General features: G+C 40.2%; 1 protein-coding gene and 1 pseudogene across 1 annotated transcript; both read right to left on the bottom strand.

The window, feature by feature from the left end:
* Positions 1–4,835: 4,835 nt before the first annotated feature.
* Positions 4,836–6,082, bottom strand: LOC144712488 (nicotinamidase 1 pseudogene; annotated as a pseudogene).
* Positions 6,083–19,803: 13,721 nt separating this feature from the next.
* Positions 19,804–20,861, bottom strand: LOC144712389 (death domain associated protein). Its single transcript, XM_078586647.1, has one exon. The coding sequence runs from the start codon at positions 20,723–20,725 to the stop codon at positions 20,210–20,212; it is 516 nt and encodes a 171-aa protein (XP_078442773.1). The 5' UTR covers positions 20,726–20,861; the 3' UTR covers positions 19,804–20,209.
* Between the last annotated feature and the right edge of the window lie 5,510 nt (positions 20,862–26,371).

Here is a 26,371-nt window from a genome sequence, read left to right as displayed (position 1 = left end):
TTTGCACCCACAAGCTAGAAACTTAACCTATATACATTGGTTCAATAGATCCATGGCTAATTAATCTATATGTAGATACAACTAATTAATAAGGTTAGTTAATAAGTTTTATTAGGCCATTAAATTTATTAACTAGAGTGATACATAGGCCTAGAAGGTCACACCCATAAGGGATTTCATGAAAAGTTCCATAAATAAGTTTTAACAGATGCTCATTTTATGTATGTGCCCTACAAAATATATTAGAAGCATTATTAATATGTTTCATAAAATAAGATAAAATTATCTCAGACCACCAAATTAGGGTCTTTTTGATGTGCAAACATTGAGATCTCTCTCTTCATGCCCAATTTAGGAAACTCTATCTGATCTTTCAATACTTATGTCTATATGAACTTACCACCTCAGAGTAAAATATGTTGTAAATTTTTTTGTATTTCTAGGGAAGAATATATCACAGTGAAAACACCTCACTTACACTATACAAGTATAGGATCAACTCATGCCTAGCACTCTAGTCCCCTGTCTTTCTTCTTGTTCTTGTATTGCACTACTGGACTTCATTCGTCCTATACATTGTCACTCACTACATCTGCCTTCCCTCAGTTCCCTTATGATAGTGGCATTTAGCACTCTGTATTGATGCATATATAATAAAACAAAAATTAGGGTTCAAATGTTGCTTTAGTATTCTGATTTATGAAAAGATAAAATCAAATTTACTCACTATGGAGTGAGTGTGGGCTAAATCCGTAGACATTAAATGATGAAAATGTGAATCTTCAGTGAAGAATTTAGTTTAATGAAATTTTCATGATTTTATAAGAATAAAATTCTATGAAAAAAAAACTTAAGGATAACTTTTAATTAATCAAATAAATTTTAATGTATTTTTAATAAACTCTACTACTTTTAAGTAATATTTTGGAAACTCGAATGAAAGGATGAATTAGAAACGAATAGTTTACTGTCACCCACATATTCTTCGTGCCACCTAGACACAAAGTATGGAGCTGTTAGGTGTGGTTCTACATGGCAAGATGAAGGATTGAGCTGCAAGGACAAGTGTCTAACTTTCTTGACATGTGAGTCATGGTTGGTTACATTGAAACAGTACACATATGAGCTATCTTATGAACTAATAATGCCATAATAAAGAAATGTGAGAAGAATAAGAAAAATAAAAACTTCAACATTTTCATCGAACTGGTTTGGGCCCAATATAATGTTATTTATTCTTATCTTCTATACCAACAGATTCAGATTTTTGGATTCCCAGTTTGAAACTTAGAAAACAGATTCACTAAGGATTCCAACAATGTACTGGATCATAATTCAAGGAAGGGAAAAAATAAGTTTAAATAGAAAATCCCTAGTGTTCATCATCCTTGGATCTCACTCCAGAAAACTAGGGGAATTATTACTGGAAATCCAGACTTGGTCCACATTTTCATTTTACCTCCAATAGGGAAGAATTAGTTCCACAAATCTTGCCGCCATGTGACATAGTTTATTAAAAGGGTTAAGTTGGGCCTTTTTTCCTCCTTGAGTATTAGGACTCCTATTCTAATCTAGCTCACTGCTTTGGCTTATATTCATCTCCCATTTTTATCCAGAATTTACTATTTACATACCTAAGTCATGCATTTTAATAAGACTCCAATAAATTGTTATAAATAATCCACTTTATTCAAGAGAATCAGGTATGGTTAGTCTCACAAAATAATTACTAAAAAAATTAGAATATGATAGGTAATTTATTTTTTTCGATTAGTCCTAAATAATACATAATATACACTTAGAATTAAAATGAAATGCACCAATAACACATAATCATAAATTATTATCACTCCTGATTTGGTGGTACTTGATGAGATAGTAAAAGTAAGGATAATTGCTGTGGTTGACTTTTTCAGAGAGTAAAATCCTTCAATGCGACCACTGCACTATAAGGCCATGTTTCATTGATCTCAACATGCACATTTGGTTCCAAAGCAGTTCCATACTGGTTGCTCATTCTTCTTGGTTGGTAGGCATCTGCATCACTCAAAATGGACTTGAAGCATGGAGAAACACTAAGGCAGCAAAATGTTTTAGAGTTTTTAAGGAAACTCATGCTTCCATCTCATGTACACTTGCTACAATCAATACTTCCATCTCATATGAAAATTAATCATTTTTTGTCTCCAGCCTTAGTCTTACACCATTATATCCTCTCATGTTAATTGTAGATGGTGGATATTGTCTATTCAAAGGATGAGCAACCATTATATCTTTGTATTTGTGACTTTCAGTTAATCTCACATCTATCAATGAACTTATCCACATGTTTAACTATACTATCATTTTTACTTGCTTGCACATGAAAAGAAAATATGCTTTAAAGATAAGAAACCCCATGAATTTTTAAATATTTTTCTCCTCAAAATTTTCTTTTATTTGAGATTTATGTTATGTTGTTATATATTCTTGATTTCTTAAAGAGGTGGGAAAACCAATTTAAAAGGCATATAACATTTTATTTCACATAATGTGAGTTATTACTTAAAAGGAGCATGCTATTGGTATGCAAGTTTTTTTCCCTGATCAGAAAAATAGTGAAACCCCTAGTTTTCCTAACATCAAGAGTCTATTTAAATGAAAATGAAATAACTCATCCTATGCGAGTGAGAATTTGCGAATCGTGGGGGAGTAAATAGGAATGTTGAATATCAAAGATCCTGTTTTTGAATGTTGTCATGGATGTCATGAACAAAGGGATTTCTGTGTTCATGAGTATATTCAGATTTATATTTCCTTCTCATACGACAATTCAACTTAATGGGAGTATTAGACAAATAAGAAGGATCTGTTTGATTAGATAAGTATGTTCACTGAACTCATTTGCCTTTCCTTTAAAATAACGACCCTGCTACGCGGGCAACCGGTTGCCCCCGTGGAATCTCGGGCAACCGGTACACGTCAGATTAAAAAAAAAAACGGCCCCTCATTTCTCAATTTTGAAAAAAAATTTGACGTGTACCGTGGAATCTCGAGGGATTCTACCTCCATTTTTTTCTCGAGGGAGGGAGGCGACCAGAGGGCGAGGGAGGGAGGAGAGGCGTCTTTTCATTGCCGCCATAGGGTGAGGCGGGATGGAGGTCCCAGACCGGGCGGCTCGCGGTCGGCGCCGGCGGTCCCTCCCTCTGGCGGCAATGAGAAGAAGCTCGACTGGGCGGCTCCCTCGACCGGTTGACGAGAGGGAGGGAGGCGAGGCGTCTTCTCATTGCCGCCAGAGGGTGAGGCGGGATGGAGGTCCCAGACCGGGCGGCTCACGGTCAGCGCTGACGGTCCCTCCTTCTGGCGGCAATGAGAAGAAGCTCGACCGGGCGGCTCCCTCGACTGGTTGACGAGAGGGAGGGAGGCGAGGTGTCTTCTCATTGCCGCCAGAGGGCGAGGGGGGATGGATGTCCCTCCCTCTCGTCATTCAGTCGAGGGCGCCGGCGACATGACCGACGAGGAGCTCTTCGCCGCCGACGCCGCCGACAAGAGGGAGGTGGCAGACGGCTTCGACGACGTCTTGACGCCGGAGGAGAAGCTCTAGCTCGACTCTGCGCTGAGTTTGGAGAATTCCGATGATGAGCCGGAGAAGAGGTAGGCCTGGTTCGGGTGGAGCGGCAGGAAGAACTCCAAGACCAAGGGAGAAGAGGTTGAGAAGACGAAGAGGTTGGTCGGGTGGCTCTCTCTCTCTCGATCTTTGACTCTCACTGGCTCTCTCTCTCTCTCTGACTTTTACTGGCTTTCTCTCTTTCTCTCGCTCTGTGACTCTCAACTGGGTCTCTCTCTGTCTCTCGGTCTTTGACTCTCACTGGCTCTCTCTCTCTCGCTCTCTCTCTCTCTCTCTCTCACTCTGAGTGGCTCTCCCACTCTCTTTGACTGTCTTCGGGTTCCCCTTTCACTCTCTCCCTCGATTATCTCAGGATCTCCCCCTCCCTCACTCCTTGACTCGCTGTGGCTCACTTTCTCTTTCTCTTTAACTCTCTTGACTCTCTGTGGTTCACATGTCCATTTTTCTCTTTCTCTTTAACTCTCTTTTTCACAGTCGATGCTGTCTGTCCAAATCACACGTCAATTTGGAAGAGGCGGCGCTCCGCAGAGCTTTCTACGTGTGTTCCCAGACCGGTTGAGGAAGAATCAGGAATTGGATTCGTGCTTGAGTTCAAGAAAAATGGACGTGTGATTTGGAGAGACAGCCTCAACTGTGAACTTGAAATGAAACCCATGAGGCACGCAAATGTCTGTGCAGATGCCAACACCAGACGAGGGAGCGTTCATTCTTTTTGTACACCAAAAATTCATTGATGTGTCTTTGTACGTGATAAAATAACATCTTCTTGGCCAATATTATTACATCTTCAAAGGGTATTAAGTTACGCAAAGATAATAGAGTACTCTTCTAGACTCTTGTGAATACTAAGTTTGCAATGCGGTTGAGAGTAATTACGTTCCCGAGGGACCTCATATCCGATTGGAAGGACACGATAAGAGCTCCAGCGTTGTCCCTTACGCTGTTGAAGGTATTGGAATTTTGAGATCACTAACCTCTATGTTGAGCATCTCCTCTCCGCTCTCCGCTCTCAGGCAGAGCCGATAGAGAGCACGGCTCAAATTCATTTTATAAATCGATGCCAGCCTGTGGGGCTAATCTTGTTATCTCTGTAAATATTTTTTGTTTATACAAGTATCCATTCTCCCCTCAACAAGTCCCACTCAAAAAGAGAAAGATGAAGCAATATTTGATCTCATCAACAGCCAAACATATAGAACATATAATTGTTACGATGATGGTGATAGAGCTAGTGGGAGAAGGAGACTCGGTGTGCTATCTTGGCTCCTCTTCCTTCGGCGATGCAGAGACCCACATGGTGCATTAGATCCTGAACATTCCAAGAGACGATGTCCTCGAGGGGCGCCGCCAGACCGACGTTGCGTACTGCCAGTGTCGTCGCGATGAAATCCAGCATGCAAATGTCTGTGCAGATGCCCAACGCCAGTATCTGCGAAATCCAACATATAAATAACTGACACCTTATATTAGGGTAATCTAAATAAATGACACCCTTATCGAGAAGAAAGATAGATATCTCACCACTTTAATCTGCTTGGTTTTCACACATTCCGCAAACGCGTTCGAGTCGTCCTCCCTGTTCGATCCGAGGAACCCATCGATGCATGATTTTTGCCTCAGCGACACATTCTCTGCCTCTTCTAGCCACGTCAACTCTACGCGTTTCCATGGTTGTTTACTAAGATGCATACATAGATGGATAATTTCAAAGATGCAAGGATGGATAGTTTCAAAGATGCATGGATGGATGGCTAGATTGTTTCCATGGTTGTTTACTAAGATGTTTCCGTGATTGGACTTCTCTTTCAATAATTTGACAAAGTCGTTAGTCTCGCGAGCTCGGCTAGAGGATTTCTGTAACAGATTGTGAATGTCTCTTATTGTCCACGTAACTGCAACATCTGGGAAATGCTCCTGCTCTACCAATGTCTTCATTTGAGAGCAACTGAGCATGCCAATTTCATTTAACTCCAGCATTTTTGTTTTCACTTTGTCCGGAATGAAGCGATTTTGCGGCATTTGAGCCAACTCAGCTTCAGTAAATAGATCGTGATTGTGCTGATTATTCATCTGATACACTTCATAGACGCCCGAGGCTTGATTTAACCGCAACTTAATTACGAATGGACATTGACATTTCAATGTCCTCTTCTCTCTTTGGAACTATGTAGAAACTGAGGATTGCTTCGTCAATGCCTGACCACCACGAAAACAAAGAAACCTAATGAATTGCAAGTGCTTGGAACTCTTCTGCCCAAGGGGGCAGTTGGCGTACTTGGTACACTTCTCACGTGCTTCATCGAGTGTTTCAAAGATATCTCCAACGGATACTTTTTGAGTAATTGGAATACCACTAGACGATGCAGGCCAAGCATGAGCAATTGATGATTCACCGACGGGAGCAACATCTAATACTCCCGTGCCAGCACTTGCGTCTTCTGATGTCGTAGCAACCCCAACTACAGCACCCTTCATGCTGCAAGTTTATGTACTCAGTTTTAATCATGTTGGCCTAAGATTGTAGCCCCATTTCATCAAATTATTACTTTCCACATATACATTCTTCTACTTGAAGAAAAAGACGAGCAGGGTAAAGATACGAAGGCAAGAAAATCAAATTTTCAGATAAAGAATAAAATGCAGGCGATTACCCAATCATCAAAGTATAAAACCATTCATTAAATTGCCTTCATCGCCAGATACTTATCCAGGATCATGGGACTCGGGCGATCACTTAATCATCAGAGTATAAAATCATTCATTTAAATGAATAAAAAACCTCTGATTGTACGAAACTGAATGAAAACGAATATATCATACTGATACGAATCTTCTTTTAGTATATAAGAGAAGAACTAAATCACTAGTGAGCATGAAAAATGACAGTTATCTGAAGAGGAGCTCACATATACCGTTGGAAGGCTGGGCGACTAAGGCACATGAAGAGAAACTACCGCAAGCACCTTTTGAAGAAGAAGCCGAGAGGGGTGATCAAGAGACAGCATATTTGGATATGTTCGTAGGGGCAAACTAAAGAGGCAGTATAACTACCTAAATATGACAGTATATAAATGTATAATTATGATTGTATAGCCAGGAAAAAAACACTCAAGAGAAGGAGTGATTCCTAAGGCTCTTAAGAAGTACTGAAGAGAGTGGGGGCGAGTGATCGCTTAGTAGTTAAGTCCAGAGAGAGTTTGTGATAGTGTAACCTCTTCTCTGATCAATAAACTTGTACATTCTCCTTTGGGAATTCTAGTGTGTTAACTATTTCCAAGAAGTTTGTATCATTGGTATCAGAGCCGTCAAATCCTTGGAATTTGGCTTTCATTTGCCGAGTATGGGGAACGCTATAGATGATGGTCAAAAGGAAGGCACCAATTTGCAGTTACCACAGACAACATCGAACAGCAACTTGATTCAAGCAATGATGGAGCAACTCGCTGAACTAAAGACTGAAATCCAGGATCTGAAGAAGCAAAAGGCACCAGGAGCATCATCAGTGTCACTGGTCGACAATGTGAAGTCAGTCCCAAACTCGGAAACTCTACTTTCTTCAGCAGTATTCAATAGCAAGTTTAAAAGAGGTGTATGCCTATTTTTCAGGACACAACATCATTGATAGTAAACAACACCTCCGGAAATTGCAAGAATGCTGCAACACTGGCTCAGTTCAGGTATTTTCTCTTACTTCTAGTTCTGGTGTTTTCTCGGAATATCAACAAAAATATCCCACAGTCTTCTCTTCAGTTGTAACCTTGCCGCCAACTAGAACAGTAGATCACCGCATTGTCCTAGACCCAATGGCAAGACCAATCAACCAAAAACCCTATAGATATTCACATCAACATAAATCGTCATTGGAGAAACTCATTAATGAATTACTGGAATGTCGCTATATAAGGCACTTGGAGGCTTTGTGTGGATTACAGGGCTTTGAAAAAAATAACGATACCTAATAGGTACCCAATTCCATTAATGGACGACCTTTTCGATGAGCTACAAGGAGCCATCATATTCTCCAAACTGGACCTGAAATCTGGCTATTATCAAATAAGAATGCACGAAGCTGATGTAGAAAAAACTGGTTTTAAAACTCATCATGGACATTATGAATTCCTGGTAATGCCATTTGGGTTGACTAATGCTCCAACAACCTTTCAAGAATTGATGAAAACCATCTTCGAACACCAACTCCGGCGTTTTGTTTTAGTTTTCTTTGACGATATATTGGTGTATAGCAAAAGTAAAGAAGAGCATCAACAGCATTTGGACGCTGTATTCCAAATCATAGAGCAACATCATTTAAAGATCAATGCTAACAAATGTACCTTATTCACTGATCATGTGGAATATCTGGGACATTGGATTTCAGATAAGGGAGTAGAAACTGTTGAAAGCAAGATTAAGGCTGTCAAAGAATGGCCAAAACCAGGAACGCTGAAACAACTACGTGGATTTCTTTGGACTCACCAATTACTACCGACGATTTGTGAAAAATTATGCGGAAAAGGCAAGCCCTCTGACTGCATTGTTAAAGAAAGGCAACTTCCACTGGACTCATGAGGCAGAGACCGCATTTCTTAATTTAAAATTGGCACTATCTTCACCTCCTATACTACAATTACCCGATTTTTCTAAACCATTCATCTTAGAAACGGATGCTTCATGGACTGGAATTGGTGCTCTGTTAATCCAGGAATCTCATCCTATTGCGTATTTTAGCAAGATGTTGGGCTAAAAGCTCAATCCAAATCAACTTATGAAAGGGAGTTCATGGCAGTCGTGTTAGCAGTCCAACATTGGAAGCACTATCTAATACTCGATAAATTCCTGATACTTACGGACCAGTTCAGTTTGAAATATTTAAATGGTCAAGCCGAAGTGCCTCCTCGGTACCATAAATGGTTAACTAAGCTAATGGGATTCAGTTTTGAGATCAAATACAAAGCTGGACAAAACAACATCGTCGCCGACTCCTTATCCAGATCTCATCCTCCCGTCCTTCCTCAATGCAACGCTATTACCTTGACACATTGGTTGGATAGGCAACAATTGGAGATGGAATCTTTACAAGATATTTCCTTATCTGATCTTATTGCGAGTATCAAAAATCAAGATACAGCCCCTGTACACTATTCTTACAAACACGGGTTACTATTCTATAAAAATCGAATTGTTTTGCCAAAACAAGCGACCTAAATATGACACTATATAAATGTATAATTATGATTGTATAGCCAGGAAAAACACTCAAGAGAAGGAGTGATTCCTAAGGCTCTTAAGAAGTACTGAAGAGAGTGGGGGCGAGTGATCGCTTAGTAGTTAAGTCCAGAGAGAGTTTGTGATAGTGTAACCTCTTCTCTGATCTATAAACTTGTACATTCTCCTTTGGGAATTCTAGTGTGTTAACTATTTCCAAGAAGTTTGTGTCACATACTGTGTAAAATGTGAATCTCAGTGATTATGTCTATCAAATGAGAACGTTAGATTTGAGTCAGAATACCTGAGTGAACATTAAAGTATGATAATCAACGTATATCGCAAGAAAATAAAAACCAGCTAAATATTTTCTAAAATCATAAAAAAAGATTGAACATGAACTTCGTCCAAACTAGCATCATCTAAAAATTACCTAACTGAAGCTTACTCCGAGACCCACCTAGATCACATATTTGTAGCAAGCCACTGAATCAGAATACATGGATGAATGAACAACCAAAAAGGAAGAACTCCAGTTTCTCAAGACACATAACTTACCATTCAAAGAATTTTCTGTTTCCACAAAGATAAAATAATGCACAGTCGGTAAGAACAAACCATAGTTCTTTGGTCAAATATCTATCAATCATTAACTCCAAAAGATCAGAGAAATTTAAAGTCTGACCTGGGGATGGAATTATTCTGCAAATGTTCACCAATAGTCCCCACAGGAACATAAACCCTGCCTAAAATGATGGAATCTGCTCACATCCCTAATTGCAATATGTCTTCCTGTAGAAAAGTAAGCACGATTCGTTATGTGTCTAGTGAATTTCGGCAGAAAAGTAAGCACGATTCGAGAAGAGAGGAAATTAGGCAGGGTTTTTCAAAGGGAGCCACAACGGTTTTTCTAAGGTGATCGCCGGAGGTTGCCGGGGAGAGAGTACGCGGGCAAAAATGGCGAGAGGGAGCTCGAAGGAGCGCCAAAACTTTTTTTTCAAAAAAGAGAAATGAGCAAATAACTAAATAAAGACATCAACTAGAATACAATATAATACATAGAAAATAACTAAATAAAATTCATTGAAAGAAAATAAATAATTTTCGTTATGTCACTATATTTTTTCTTTACGAGATATTCAATATCCATACAAAAAAATGTGTTTCATGATTTTTTCATGAATATTTTGGCCCAAAAATGTTTTTTCCCAAAACTTCAACAAATATAATGTATCTAAATAATCATGACTTTATTTGTGAACTATGAATTTTCACTACAACACAAATTTGAAGAATAACATTTTTTAATGTATATTAAAGAATCTATCAAGACAATAGGTAAAACATATTTTTCGTAAAATTCTTATGATTTGTCTTGGTTGAAGACCTTTTGAATACTAATACCTCTCAGCGTTATGAAGCATTGACAAAAGTAAACATTAGTTTCTTCAAAAAAAATTATCCTAAAACTGTCACATGTTGGTCACAAGATTCATCCATATGAATATCACTTTTAGCATACAAAAAACTGTTAATGCCATGAATACTATCATAAGGACATATAAATTTGTAATCTTAATTTTCATAAGTAAACATTTTCCTGCTAATAATCTCATTACTTTCATAAGAATTCTCTAGATTCGTAGAAATTGAATTTTCATCAATTAAATGCACTATATGGATTCATAATATCATCAAACATACATATACCATTTCAAACATAATTAAATCAGGCCACTAATTTACTTCAACCTCATCCCAATCATTTGTTTTTCATGTTTTCTAAAGCTTAAAAGATTTGGGATACAGCTTTCGGTGAATCTTCAGTTAAAGCATTTTCAGAATTTTTGGATTTGGTTTTGGAAAAATGTGCGGAAGTGAAATATCCGACAGACCTATTGTCCTTTCAAAATAGAATTTCTCATAGGTGATATGGTGATGACATCAAATAATGTAACATATGGCGATCACATGGCACATGTCATTAAGAGATTATGAGGTAGGTAGTGGTGAAATGGCATAAGGTGGCAGGCAACGATATGACACAATGTGGCATGCAAAGATGTGGCATCAAGTGGCAGAGAATAGCACAACATGTAGAACATAAATATTAGTCCTCCAGTTGAAGGCACTAGGTTGTTCCTTATGTTGAATGGTGTGAAATAACCAAGGTTTTGGGCAGGTAGGTGAGACATTGATAAGCACAAAGTTGGGTTTAAGATGTCATTTAAAATTTTGTGTCATAAAAAATATTTATACATTACCTGTGAGCATAGATTGGCTGATGGTCAATAACATAGAGTGAAGGTTTTAAAAAGTAAAATTTTATTTAATTTAACCAAGTTATATATAATAATTTCAGGAATTAATTGAATTTTCTAGTAGCAAATAATAGTCAATTCTAATTGAAAATTACCATAGCCAATTGTCCAGTAGGGCCAGTGATGTTTGATCACTCACAGTCTGAGGTAATTGAATTTTACAAAGCACAACTTCTAACTACACTTTAAGTGGTAGAGTAAAGTCAGATACAAATATGTGCCTCCAATTAATGTAGATGTGAATAGTGGGCACACTCTAGCAAGCACACCTGACCATCACAATGTGTAAAAATGTGAGGATCTAGGCTATCTTCTAAGAAGATAACCTAAGGAAAGTCATGAAGAAGTCATAGAGAAAAAGAGAGAATATCTCACCAACTCTAATGGAGGACCAATCTGGAAGATCAAGCCCAAGCTCGTCAGCAACTGATCCCTAGAGCCTGAGTCGACACGAAGGACCGGATCTTCGAGTATCTAGCTGGATGATAGGCATCCAATAGTTTGTTTATTTTCTGAACGTTTATTTTTGTTATGGATTTTATTGAGGGCCCCTGTGTTTTGGGCTCTCGACGTCTTTTTCGTGTCTTTTCATTTTTGTTCAGCCGTTAGGGGAAGTCCTGCGCTTTAGAAGTTCCCTTAATTGGGCTCATTAGGGCAACCCTCCCTACCCTATAAAAGTGAAGGTATGCCCAAAGAACCACTCAAAATTCAATAGATGAAAATATGAAGTTTTATTCACTTTTTGGGCTCATGCCCTTCTACTTCATGGAGACTTATCATACTGCTTTTTAGAATGGACTCAAGGTCAACAAACGCAGGATGACCCTCCACCGCCATTTCACTACTGCAAAGCCAATACTGCCATCGGAAGATCAGTCGCCTCCTCTTATCGTCATTATATGTCCTTTTTCGTCAGTGGATACCTTAAGCGTCATCATCACGACGCCGCCAAATTGACGGTCGTCGCCACTGCTGCTGCAGTCAAAAGATCAAACGTCGCACACGCCACGAATGCCCATCGAGTTTCTGACATCAGTCACTGCCCCAGGTTGTCGCCCTTGATTGCCGCCTTTGCGGTAGCCCATTGAGTTTCTGACCCTACGGCCAATTCCGGCCATCCCCGGCCATCACCAGCCATCCCGACTGTCCCCAGGCATCGCTAATTGCCTCTTGCTGTCCTTGAGTGACCCTGACCGTATCCAGTCATTGAAATAGCCGTCCTTGAGTGACCCCGGCCCACAGGGGCTGTCCTAGCCGCTGACAGTGAGGGCTGCCCTAGTCGCTTTCCACAAGGGCTACCCTAGCAGGCACCATCCTAGCGCCCGCCAGCCACGCTCATCGTCTAGGGTCTGGCTCGCCCGCCTGTGCTCCCGCGCACCAATCGCAGAATCGCTATCGTGCCTGTCACCGTGCTTGCCGCTGCGTTCGCAATCACACTTGTTGTTGAGCCCGCCACCTCTCTCGCCATCATGCCCACGTAGGCATCCCTTGCATGCCTGCCACTGCCCCTGCCAATATCCGATTGATGCCCATGTGTCTCCCACTTGAGGCCGCCCGCCACCCACCATCTATCCAAGCAACCATGACGCTCACTATCGAGCTAGTGATCCCTCGACTTCTGTCACTAACAAGCAATACACGGCCTTGAGCGTCCGGGCGTCGACCCAAAGGTCACACCACCTCTCCCCTTTTACTTCAGTATTATTATTTTTGCCAATGTTGTCCTCTTCTACTGTGGTGCCACGAATTTTCAAGTCATAGGTTAGCCATTGAGTCTAGAGATAGGAATTTTGTTCTCTATGTTGGATCATGTCGCTCTCGACGATGGTCGTAGACACTTGCAGACAGATATTGTCCTCCACCCCGTCAACCTTTGAGCTGATTATTTGGATCATTGGGAGCATGCCGGCTACCCTAGTGATAAGTTGCAAATTATGATTTTCAATTGATGTATATTACATTAAATATGTGTGTTTTGTTGGCCATATTTGCATGTTATCATACATAAATGGACATAAATGGCTTGCACTCTGATTTTATGATTGTTTCTAATTTTTTAGTATTTTCTACATGGTACTTAACCTTAGTGCATTGAAGAAATATTTTTTACAGGGCATAAAATACTTGGCTAGAGGTTGGCAAAGGCTTTACTAATTTTCTGACAATTCTATAGCCAAGAAATGAATTTTAGAATTAAATGAATATTTTTAATGATTTATTTAGTATTTTAAATGATTTTTCTTTTGAATTTTTGTGGCATCCATGTCATTTGCCCAAAAATTTGGGCAGATGATTGGATGCTTTCATTGAATGCTTTTGGCTCATTATGGCATTACGTTCTTTGATTTGTTGATGTGCGTATTGCTGGTTAAAGATCAACTGGAGAGATCTAAGACTTCAATAGTGCCAGGGCGATTTTAAGAGCGAAAGAACGGACGTGATGCCATAATGAGCAAATCACTGTCTCGAAAACCACTGGAATAGGTGACGAGGAAAAAGGTAACTGTTGTTTTTTTATTAACTTTTTCACGTAATAAATGCACGCCAAGAATCGAGCTCCACATGCATTTATAAAGCAAGACTATTCCTCATACGCGCAGTTGGTTAGCCGGGTGCATTTATTGCATGCGTCAACCGACGGCACGTGCATGTATAAAAGACTATATTCATTATATTTATTACACACGGTAATCGATTTGCCATGTGCATTAAATGCACGTAGCAATAAAAAATGGCGTGTAATAATTTCTAACGAAAAGGGTATTTTGTCTTTTACGATTGATTTAAAAAACATGCACGACATGGCACATTCTCCTCCGTTCAAACGCAACATCATTTTGCGATGATTGCGACCTTTGGAAGCACAAAAAGACATGTCAGAAAACAATCCGAGGATGTGGAAATGAGGAAAAGACATCAGCTAATAAAAAAAGAGATTTTTTAGCTGCGTGGAAGAGAGATGAAACAATCCAATAATTGAGATTAAACACTGGTAAAATGGCGATATCTTGAGATCTAGCCGTCCGATTCAGCTGAAATTTTGAGGGCATGTTTGTCTTTTTTCCCTCTACAATCCATATGGTTGGATTTTTGAATAGAGGTTAGGAAGAAGGTGAAATTCACTTTTTAAATAGAGGCTAGGAAGGACATAGGTGATGCTTTAAAAGTCGACAGATCCTGATTCATCATTGAAAGTTGTATGTTTGTATTTTGCTTTTTGAATTTCTTATTGAAAGGTTCTAAAATGCCATGGCATGGGCAAAATGTTCATGCCCTTAAAGTTGATTTGATATGAAATTAGCATTGCATTTTGATTTGGATTCAAGATCTGATTTTTATCATTAGTTCTACATTGATTTTCATCCAATTTGGCATCTTAGATCTTTTGATTAGGGTCGAATTTCATCTTTAATCCATTTCCCCCCAAATTCTTCCACTTTTCCTCTCTAGGTTAATTCGTCTACTTTATCTCTCTAGATTTCAAAATTGGTTGTTTAAAAATTTAATTCAATATATAAAAAACCTAAATCCAAAATTTCATCCAAAAAGTTGTCCATCTTAAAGTCGAATTTAAAAAATCCCTTTCTTGATTATTAATTCACAATTTTAATAAATAAAAATTATCTTTAAAAAGTTATCTTGATTGGGAAATTGGTAATCCAAATTAATCTGATACTATAATCAAAATTATCGTATCTTGAGTGTCTTGAGAGAAAACATTAAGATCAAAATTAAGTTTCTACTTAATTTTGATTAATTATAAACAGAATTAAACATAATTGAAGTCTATTAAGACCAAAGTTAACTTATTCTTGAATTAATTGTCTGAAATAGGACAAAAGTTCTTGCTTAGTGCCTCCCTATGGTTCGACTCCTTGCTTACTCACTAATTTTAGGCTTATCATCAAGACCCCTCGCGTTGTTATCCTGGTCTTACGCCCTAGGTCTGTAGCTTTTGTCGTGTACTTCATTGATTTTTACACACTCGCATCATGCCTCCTCATTGCCACATATCTATACGTAAGCCCCTTCCCTGTGGTGTAACACGAGCCGTTCAATCCCGGCACTCTTTGTGTTACATCAACCGCATTATCATGTGCCCAAGGGGACGAGAGGTGTTTCTTCTTTGCTAATGTTGATTGGTTTAACTGTTGAATCTTTCACTCTGAAAAATAAATAATACAACCAAAATAAAATTTAAATTACAAAATCAATTTGCTGACTAAAAATAAATATAGTTGTAAAGGTGAATTAGTAGTAAGCTATGAGAAATTGATATAATAAGCCACACAAATAATTCTGAATAATTTTATACATGAAAATCAATGAGGGATGAGCATAATAAATTTTAATGATGGCGCACACCATCAAAGATCGTGGACGTCGTCGTCTGTGCCGTCTGACACCATCGTCGAAGATTGGGTGAAATTGCTTGAATTATCATGATTTGTTTTCTTCGTTCTTTCTCGTGTTTTGTGTTTTTCTTGTTTCGTTGCTGTGTTTTTGTCGCATTTGTGACGTGTCCTGTATGTCCCTCATCGTCGACACGTGAAGGGTCCTTATCCATTTTGGACCCCCTTCCTTGGGCCTTGTCTCTTGTTTTCCTTTTCTTCTTTTTATTTTTAATTTACCCTTTAATTTTGTAATGAGGGGGCCCATTATAAGGGCCCCCTTAATTGGACCCTTTTCTTCCCCCTCTTGTTGACTCAATTGGTGACCCATTGACCTCTCCCCTTTGTAAGGGAAGAGAGGGTGCCCTAAACATTCAGACCAAGAGAAATTGAGAAGTTTACATTTGATTTTCGTCTAGTCTCCCTTATTCGATCAAGAGAAGATGTAGAGGAAGAGGAAGAGGGAGCGTAAGGGAAGAAGGTGGAAATTGGGGGGTCAGGAACGCTTCCCTACCCCCACAATTTTTCTCTGATCGGAGTATTGATGTCCATTCCTTCTAGGCGGCCAATTCTCATGGCGGAGTTCTCTCACCTTGCCCGAGCACTCCACCGCAAGGACAAAATTCCGGCTATCTAAATTGCCCGCACATGTCAATTATTGGGTGCGTGATATTCTAGGGGAAGACTTGACTATTCCCGGCAATACTATTGCCAGGGCCGTCCTCCTCCCTGCCCCCACATAGTTCATTCCCGATGTGCCCGATCTCCCAGCGCACGCCAGAGAACGGGAACCGGTAAATTCTCAAGGGGCCGGTTTATTTACTCGCGGGGCCAACTCTTGACGCCTCCCCTTGAGCGAAGGACGTCCCCCAACGAGCACCCTGGCAAGCTGGACGAACCCTCTGATCGATCGGAATCCCGAAACGTCGATCAATCCGATTGAGGGAACAAACAATTCGCCACCAAACGAGGCTCTTGAGCCTGCTTAAAGGCCCCTCCCCCTCGCCCGCGAAGAGGAGCGCCCATTGTCGACAATTCCCACTTTAGGACACAGCAGAAGCTCAATCGACACCCGCCATCTGACCCACTGCTCTGTTGGTTCGACTTCAGTCGATCGCCAAAACTCCTAAAGTACCAATTGATAGAACGGTGGTCCTCCGTGCCTAGATCTGCGTGCTGCCAAAGTGCCGAACATTTCTGCTCGCGTCGCGTGCCAGAATCTGCTTGCGCCAGTCCTCCAAAGGGGCACGCGAGAGTTCAGAATTACGCTTAAGCCGCCTCCTCTCAGCCCCGACCACGATCCCTCTTCCTTCGATCTTTACCCTAGAGTTCCAGCATCATCTTGCTCGTCAAGCTGCCGTACACTCTCCGGCGCCTCTCCGCTCCACCAGCTTCGACCGCCGTCGACCATCGACAAATTCTGCACCACGAGCCACGTCGACAAGGTATGTCGTCCTCTCCCATCGCTCGTTTAATTACCGCTTGCAGTAAATTTTTGTCTTGACTCCACCGCGCTCGGGGTGGGTAGGTGAGAGAGGTTTTGAGAGAAAACTACGTCATACTTGAGTGTCTTACTGGTATGGACGAGAATGTCTGTTATGTGCGAGCGCTACGGATTGAATCCGTTCGGTCGTAGACGACTTCGACGCTCCGGTGAGGTTCAAGAGACCACCATCTCCGTCACTCGGTGACCCGTCCAAGCTAGGAGCTTGGTGCCACCCTCAAGTCGGAGCTTGCATGTATGATACGTAGGACATTCATTTTTGCATCGTAGTTACATCGACCTAATAGGGTTTATCCGTCGGACGACGACACCGTCGACGTTCGATACCATCATCTCTTATCGGTCATTGTATAAATTGTTGTGGGTGCAACAAATTTCTTAAAAAAATGTAGATTACCCGAAGAAATAGCGATATAAAAGTCCAGACATTCGTGATATGTGGTTTCGTAAGACAGCATGTTGCTAGGTATGTATTATCTCAAGCTATCGGTAATCCCAATTCGTGATGGTATACTTTATCTTATTTCATAAATGATCAACATGAAACTCTAGGTTATAGTAATCCTCATGCAATGCAATATAACCCTATTTTTCCACTTCCAGCAACTATAGCTGTTATAAGTTCAATATGAACCCTTTATTGCCTACCATGAAATTTATTGATAATATTAGGAAACATTTTGAAAGATACTTTTTACATAGACAGAGGGTATATTTAAATATGAAAAATAGTGGATGGATGAAATAAATAAATATGAAGATTCCCTCAATCTTTGACTCCAAAATTCCTTTTGGATCATAAAATATCATACTTTAAAGTTGGATTATTCCAGACTGTTTATCATATCTTTATTCTCAATTGTTACTATGGATCACCATTATGGCATGAAATAATTGGATAACCCAAATATTGGAATCAAAATGTTAAATGTGAGTTGAATTCTATCATTGATGCTAGTTCTCAAAGTTGCCCAACAGGTGACACATTTGCGCATAACTATGTTTTAAGTGTGTTTCAAATACATGCCCTCAAAATTGCCATCAAATGACCCATGCTGAGCATAGAAGTCAGTGTTCCTTGGGGCCTCTGGTGCTTAGGGAGGTTCAACAAATACGTGGGAGGTTGATTTGCAATAAGAAGACACCGTGGCCAAATAGAGGGATCTAAGGTTAGCCTTTCACCTTACATTGAATCATTGCCAACACGTTAGTTAGTTTAACCATCTTCAAAATCTATAACCTTTATCCATTACCATCATTCATACACTCCCTCATCATCCAATATCATCCACTCTTCCCAATTTCACGTGTCCTTTCACACCGTGATGATCTCATCGCCTACCTTTATTGTTCTTTTCTCCTTACTCAACTCATCATCCCATCTCAAAACCATTACATCACTCACTGTATCCACCATCTGCCACGCCATCGTCACGATCCCATCTCATTTCTTCATTATCCTCCATTCTAAATCCCTAATTAGTAAAACCCTAATTAGCCATCTCTTATATTATCGTTCACTCTCATCACACATTCACTACCATGTACATAACTCTTCCCATCGTCGTGCTTCACCCAATTGAGATCGACTTTCCCTAATATTCATTTCCTGTGGAGATGACCCTTACTTGTCACTTGCTAACTAAGTTTTTTACGAGTAAATGTTTATAGATTTTATTGATTAAACTCAAATTTTCAACGACATAATTTTTACCCCAATTTTGAGATTATCAGGGAATTAATCACATTTTGCCTCATCTCCTTGCACCTTAAATGAAATAAGTATATTAATTTCATTTTGATTAAGTGGTTAATTCATCTGTCAAGCGTCTTGAGTCTCAGACCAAATTAATTAGAATATAAATTTCCACTTCTTCAATTGCCACCCATTTTCAATTCAAAGATCATACAAAATTTTTGCTTTGATCGACACAACTAATCATTGACCATAGCAAATGGCTGGCGGCCACCAATCACCGTAACTAACTAATGTTTGGCTACTATCCAAACAAATCAAACTGTGCCCGAAGGCAGAGTGGATTCAAACATTTAATTAATGCACAAATAGACATTGACTTATATAATTAATTTCTTTATGAATTTAATGTCAAGAAAATTTCTAAAATACCTGAAATTCAGAAAAATCAGAATATCATTCGAAAAATATAATATCAGCATTGATGGTGCAGATGATGTAATGGCACAAGCAATAGGGTATGATATGGGGAATCACATGTGTTAGGTTGTGCATGATGTGGCACAGGTGACAGGAAAATACAGGTTGTGTGGAGGCATGAATAGGACAGGAAACTCTACTGCTTTGATACATTGAGATTAAGCAGGAACAAAAATTGATTAAGTTGAGAAGGAGAGATGATATAGTGCTACATAAAACCAAGGAGAATATGATTTCTGAGATATGTAATATTCTTCTTAGATTTTGAGATAGGCCCATTGTCTTTCTAGTAAATTCAACCAAATCTTAATATTTCACAGTGAGCTTAATTTTTTGTTGCAATTCGAAGATATGTATACCTATTAATCATAGTAAAAAATTAAGATCAAACTTGACAAATGAGATTCGATATCGGTCGAGTAACACCTTTACCATGACTGTTATTTGTGTAAGTGGATGATATATGACATGTTAATCATTGACTTAATACAAGATGCATATTCCGAGGACAAAACATTTATATGTTGTCACACCAACAGACCACTGTTTTCATAGCTGAAATGGAGTTGCGACGCAAACCAACAGCAAACGACGTCACGATATATCTATAATTTGATTAATTTTTCATGAATCGCCATAGTTCTAATTTCACGAAGAGGGGACATGGACATTTCAAGACACATTCCCTCGTCATGATCTTCTTCGTCCTCTCTCCACGAAAAGAAATCGTCAAATTCAGGAAATCTCTCTCTTCCGAAAGATCAAGAAATAGAGAGCGAGAGGAGAGAGAGAGAGAGCGAGAGAAGCAGAGAGAAGGAGAGAGAGCAAGAGAAGGAGAGAAAAACAGAGCGAGATAGAAGGAGAGAGAGAGAGAGATAGAAGGAGAGAGGGAGAGAGAAGCAGAGAGAAGGAGAGAGAACGAGAGAAGGGGAGCGAGAGAGGGAGAGGGGGAGGACGAGAAAGAGACAAGTAATCAGGGGAGCGTTTATACAAAAAACTCAACTTTGGTTAATCACGCTGCTGCTGCTGCGCCTGGAGCTCATGGAGGAGCCTATCGAGCTCATCAAGGCGACCCGCCCAGTCGCTTTTCACGTCCAAGTCCCTGACGTTGGCATAATCCCAAGCTTCTCCTAACGCTTGTCCCTCGGCACCGCCGCGCCTCCTCCCCTTCGTCGCCTTCGCGGCGGCCGCGCCCTTCGGAGCGGCGGTGGCTGACTTCTGCTGAAGCGCTCGAAGAATATCAGCGCCTCTCAGCGCCGCCGCTCCCGGCTGCGGCGGCTCGGCTTCGGCGCCACTCCACGAGACGGGCTCGGACTGGAGAGAAGCCAAGAGCTCGAGCCCGCCCTCACCTGGCTCGGGGGAGCCGTCGGTCTCCGCCGGGTCCTGGCGGCGCCACCGCCGCTGCCGCTTGGCGAAGGTGACCGCCGCCGCCGCGGGAGATGAGCGGCTGTGGGCGAGTCGCGAGCTTTGCGGCTTTGGAGATGCCGCGTAGGCCGATACCGCTGTCGCCCCACCAAGGATCATTATTCCCGAGAAGAGATTAATGATAAAGGACTTGGGCTTCTCCCTTGGGAAACTTTGTTCTCTTCTCGACTTCTCCAATGATCGCGGTCCACAACTTCACGGGTCGGCGGGTGGGGTAACCGTGTAAGTCTCTCTCTTCTCTCCTCTCTCTCCCTCTCTCCTTCCACTTTATGTATTTCTCTCTCTCCTCCACTCTCTCTCTTCCTCTCTCTCCCTCTCTCCTTCCACTTTATGTATTTCTCTCTCTCCTCCACTCTCTCTCTTCCTCTCTCTCCCTCTCTCCTTCCACTTTATGTATTTCTCTCTCTCCTCCACTCTCTCTCTTCCTCTCTCTCCCTCCACGTTCTCTTTCTCTCTCCCCTGTCTCATTCTCCCTCCACTCTCTCTCCTCTCGCTCCCTCCACTCTCTCTTTCTCTCGCTCTCTCCACTCTCTCTTTCTCCCTCTACTCCCTCTTTCTCCCTCCACGCTCTTTTTCTCCCTTCCATTTCTTTCTTTCTTTCGTTCCACTCTCTCTCTTTCTCTCATTGTCTCTCTCTTGCTCTCTTTCTTTCTCCCTGTCTCTCTATTTCCTTTTGTCTCTTTCTCTCCTCTTTATCTCTCTGTCGTTTTGTCTGTTTCTCGCTATCCCTCTCTCTCCCCCTCTCTATTCCTCTTCCTACTAGAGATGGTCGTGCGGTGCGGTGCGAAAATTCGCACTGAGTGTGCGAATTTTGGCACGCACAAAATGCCCAGTGCGGTGTGCGGTGCGCTTTTGTGCGGAAAAGCGCACCGCACGGCGCACTAAATTTGCACATTTAGAAAGATTTTAAAAAAATTAAATGCGATTTGGAAAATAAAATAACTATATTAATTCTTAATATAAGTGGTATAATTACTATGTTTAATTATTAATATAATTAATAATAAGGGGGAGGAGCGGAGGGGCGCGCGCGGGCAGAGGAGGGGGCGCGCGGGCCGGGGAAGGTGCGGCGTGGCGGAACGGGGGGGGGAACGGGGGCGGGGACGGCCGGAGTGGGCTAGAGGGGGAGGCCGGAGGAGGCGCGGGCTAGAGTGGGAAGCCGGCGGCAAAGCGTGGGCTGGGAGGAGGAGGCAGTCACACTGAAAATTCGCACAACGGCAAATTTTCGCGCCGCATCGACCCTTGTGCGGTGTGCTAAAATCCAAGGCGTGGGCTGGGGGGGGGGGGGGGAGGAGGCAGTCACACTGAAAATTTGCACAACAGCAAATTTTCGCTCCGCACCGACCCTTGTGCGGTGTGCTAAAATCCTGTGCGATTGATCGCACAATCGCAGCGCACATGCGCCCAACCGCACGAGCGGGATTTGCTCGCACGGTTTGGACCATGTCTACTTCCTACCTCTCTCTCTCTCTCTATCTCTCTCTCCCTCTCTCTGACCATCTCATACCTTGTAAAATGAATTCCTCATAGTTTCAATTATAATCAACCCTCTTTAGTGTACTGATTTTATGTGATTCTCATCTTAACAATATTTTCTTATCTTCTTTCTTATTTTGTCATTTTTTCTGTCTGGTAAAAGATAACGGATATAAATATCAAATCTTAATCACGTAACTTTTGTAGAGGTCACCCTAAGTTCCCTTCTATATACCTACTATCATATATATGTTTATTAATATAAATCTCAAGATTAAATATTTAACAAAATGACTTAATAGTGTTACGGGGAGAAAGAGGTTACTGCATTGAATACATCATGAGTTGCTAACTGTAACTCCTTTTTCTGTCTTTGTAAGTGTGAACACTGCAGAGGATGACAGGGAAACCATATAGTAGGTATTGTTGGGCTCTAGAGGCATTGATTTAGATGGACAACTCAAAATGATAGACATCAGAAGAACTTAACGAATCGTAATGGCCTAGACAAAACTAAGAACCAAATTGCCTCAGCATAGATCACATGCGTGATTCCTTCAATCTTCGAACGAGTCATGTGGAACTGCTCACGTGTGAAGCCTCTAGAAGTATCCACGTGGTCCTCTACAGGTCTAGTCTTCTCTTTCACATTCACAAGCTCCATTCAACTTCCATCATCGTTGTTACGTCGTCCAGATTGCATCATGAATAGAGAGGAACCATGGGAGAAGGAGAAGAACGAAAAAACCCCTGAACAATTATGGGCTGGGTGAATTTTGTTCAGAGCCTTACCCTATCTATACTAAGTAGATATTTTACATCAAAGTCGAAAACTTAAGTATATTTTGCGACGTCCAAAAGACCATTTATGTGTGATCCTCTAGGCCCATGTACGAGTCTAGTTAACAATGCTAGTGGCCTAATAACCTTTATTGGCTTTCGAAATTAATTACCTATATCATCATATATATTAATTAATATCGGATCAATTTTATCCAATCAATAGGTTGAGTTTCCAACCCGTAGGGTGCCAAGCTATACCTCTTGCTCTAGAAGATAGAAAGGAGTGTGTATTGACTCACTCATAAAACCTATTCGTCATCACTTACCGTGGATATATAGTCCATCCACTAGACACTCCTAGGACAACTTCGGGTATGGTTAACTATCACACCCTAGTCGGTCATCCTACTTAGTACTATGCGTTGGAAAATCATCAGAGAACTCTTCTCCCCACATTTCACTGCCTTGGCCAAGGACTTCATCACGTCGTCTTCCTAGAGTAATCACCTCTTATTCCAAGGGCGGATGATCCCATTAATCTTCGTTAACTTCTTGATGCACCCGAACTAAGGCTATTTAGAATCCCATCATTAGGGACACCTAGGTCATAGTCAAAGTACATCTGTCCGTCTAGAAGACGTCTTTGGTGTCTCATGTCTACGGACCACTTACACAAGCATGACGTGAATAAACCTGATTGGAAGTTTGGTATAATACCATTGACAAATTTGTACAGATTAATTCAGTGAACTCTTTCCACTAAAAATCACCCACTATCTATCCTTAGTGTCTCCACACTAATGGCTACGGGATTGACCATACTCATCATATGAGTGAGTGAGGCTAGATAGTGCTACTCTATCTAGATACTTTGATGTCATTCTCGATTATATTTCAAATAGGAATATTTAGAGCACATGCCTCAAGATTAATGATAACCGCATTATGATTCCATCATAATTCACTAAGTCCGATCATAAACTCATAGACTTCATTATAAGCGTCACACGTGAAATATAAAGAATATGTTCTATTAACTAATATTGAACGAGGTACGGAATGTGTGATTGACTTGTCGGGCACATATATTACCACCAGGTATGAACTACAGGATTTGAATAAAGTGTTCAAAGATAAAGACACATCTACAAGAAAATAATACTATGTCTTCTACAACCAGATCATTCAATTTATACATTGTTTCTATCATATGCGAGGGTGACATGAGATTCTTGAGATACCTATGGTTAGTGGTCTCTTAAAAGGCTGTGGTTGAGGATGTGGTGATGGCAGGAAAGGATGTTAAAATTGGGAGGAAATGCAATAAGGATTTCACTAAAACAAATGTGGTTTTTTCCTAATGCTGTTTGAAAACATTTATTGGATATATTTTTGGGCTCGTGCATTATCTTTCTCACCATGATTGCTTTTGCTCACATGGGAATTAGTTTCACTTGAATCATATAAGGTTGCATCATTTACAAATGATTTCCTCACTTTATGGATTGGGTTAACATAAATGATGTGAGAATGAGACTAATTTATAGAAAGGATGTATAAAGTACAAAATCTATCATTTTTAGTATGTGACGATATATAGAATCAACCCGGTGCATGCATTGGATGAGTTATAGAAACCAGACTTGTCTTCTTTAATGGGGGCCTGTCTTTGGATCAGAGAACCCCTCCAATAAGACTATATATCCATAATACCAATCAGGATAAGGGACAGAGAAACACAAAATAAAAAATACAATACATATATACATTCTGTTTCATTTAATTTTTAAATATATAACTTACATTTTGGTTACTTCAGAATTTCCATTAAAATACTGACATCATCAGTCACTTCTCCCAAGGGAAATTATGATGTCTTGAACTATTCTCTTATGTCATTTTTCATTTTTTGTTGATGCATAAAACTAAATCCACCTGAATCTTTGATCAAAGTGGATGGTTCTCATGTTGTCTTGGAATTTATTTGTAACACATGACTGAGGTATAGAAATTTCTGATTTCTAGATGCAATTGGAGAAAGCACAAATGAAAGATATCAACTAGATCAAAAGAGGAAGCCTAGGCCACAATAGGGAACTGGAAAAAGGCTAAATACACATGAAGATCATTTTAGATCCCAATTACGCCATTTTAAAGAGTCAGGTCAAATAAATAAAATAACCCCCATTTAAAGTTAAATTATAAAATCTTGATTTTTATTTTTTTTCCTATTATTTAGCATTTTATTGTCATACAATGCTAAACCCACCTCAGTGTTTGAGTCTAGCATATTTTCGTTACATTTTATTGGGTTTGGATATCAAAGACAGGACTTATGATAATAAAATGTGAGTTTGTAGATGAAAAAAGTGAAAAAATATGTCCAATACATGAGCTGGATAAGAAGAAGAAACCAAGGCCACAATGGGGATGTGAAAAAAGCTCTAATAGACAAGAGGATCATATAGGATCACACTTATGCCCTTCTTTAAGAGTCATGTCATATAATGCAAACAATTATTAAATGAGAAACCATGTAAAGTTCAAATGATAAAATATCAAACTATTTTCATGTGTCCTTGTTTTTTTGGAATTATTGATGAAGGAAACTAAACCCACTTAATTCATTAAGTCAAGTGGATTGTGACAACCTTTTTTAGAATTTTATTTGAAATACAGGACTTTGGTAAATAAATTTGTTTTGGATGAAAATTGGAGCAAAAGAGAACTCCAAGAAATCACTTGGACTAGAAGCGGAAACCTACACCGTGATAGACACCTCAACATAGACCATTTGACAAGACAATCATTTTGGATCTCATTTAAGCTTTTATGAGGGTCAGTTCAATTAAAGCAAATAAGTATGTAACTAACCCCAAATTTGGTTTGGGAAATATTATTAAAATATTATGACTATCATGGACATAGATCAAGGTTTGAAATCAAGATATCGTTGATGTCTTAACTGTTTGGATCAAATCCAATCACAGGGAGTGATAAGGTGATGCCGCCTATGCACACAAATAATGTAGGAACATGACTGGAATCAATAGGCCTTTCTCAACTTGAAGCAGCCAAGTCTTGAGTCCATAGAACTAGCTTCTCCAACCCTTGAGTCCAAAAAGGGTTGTCTTTGAATCCAAAAGCACTAAAGCACTCTATAGCAATGAAACACAGAGGGGACAAACAAGAGTTTCAACAAAACAACACACTTCAATAATAGTCCTTCAAGGGAAAATGGGGGCCTTATATAAGCCACAAAAAGTGCATGGTCATCCATACAGACAATACCAATGAAAGGACAACTTAAAACATTCAGAAAAAATAACTCTAACAAACTAAAACAGAGGATAAGCAGCCTGACAGGCTTAAGCAGAGATATGCTCCAGATTCAGGGGCCTATTGAAGTTGTAAGGACATATTTGTGTAGCTGAAGAAAATATTGATGGGGCAAAACAGAAGATCTGCAACTCTAAGTTAGAGCAG

This window comes from Wolffia australiana, chromosome 14 (assembly GCF_029677425.1).
Source record: "Wolffia australiana isolate 7733 chromosome 14, ASM2967742v1".
Lineage (NCBI taxonomy): Eukaryota > Viridiplantae > Streptophyta > Magnoliopsida > Alismatales > Araceae > Wolffia > Wolffia australiana.
This window is presented reverse-complemented; position numbering and strand designations above follow the sequence as displayed.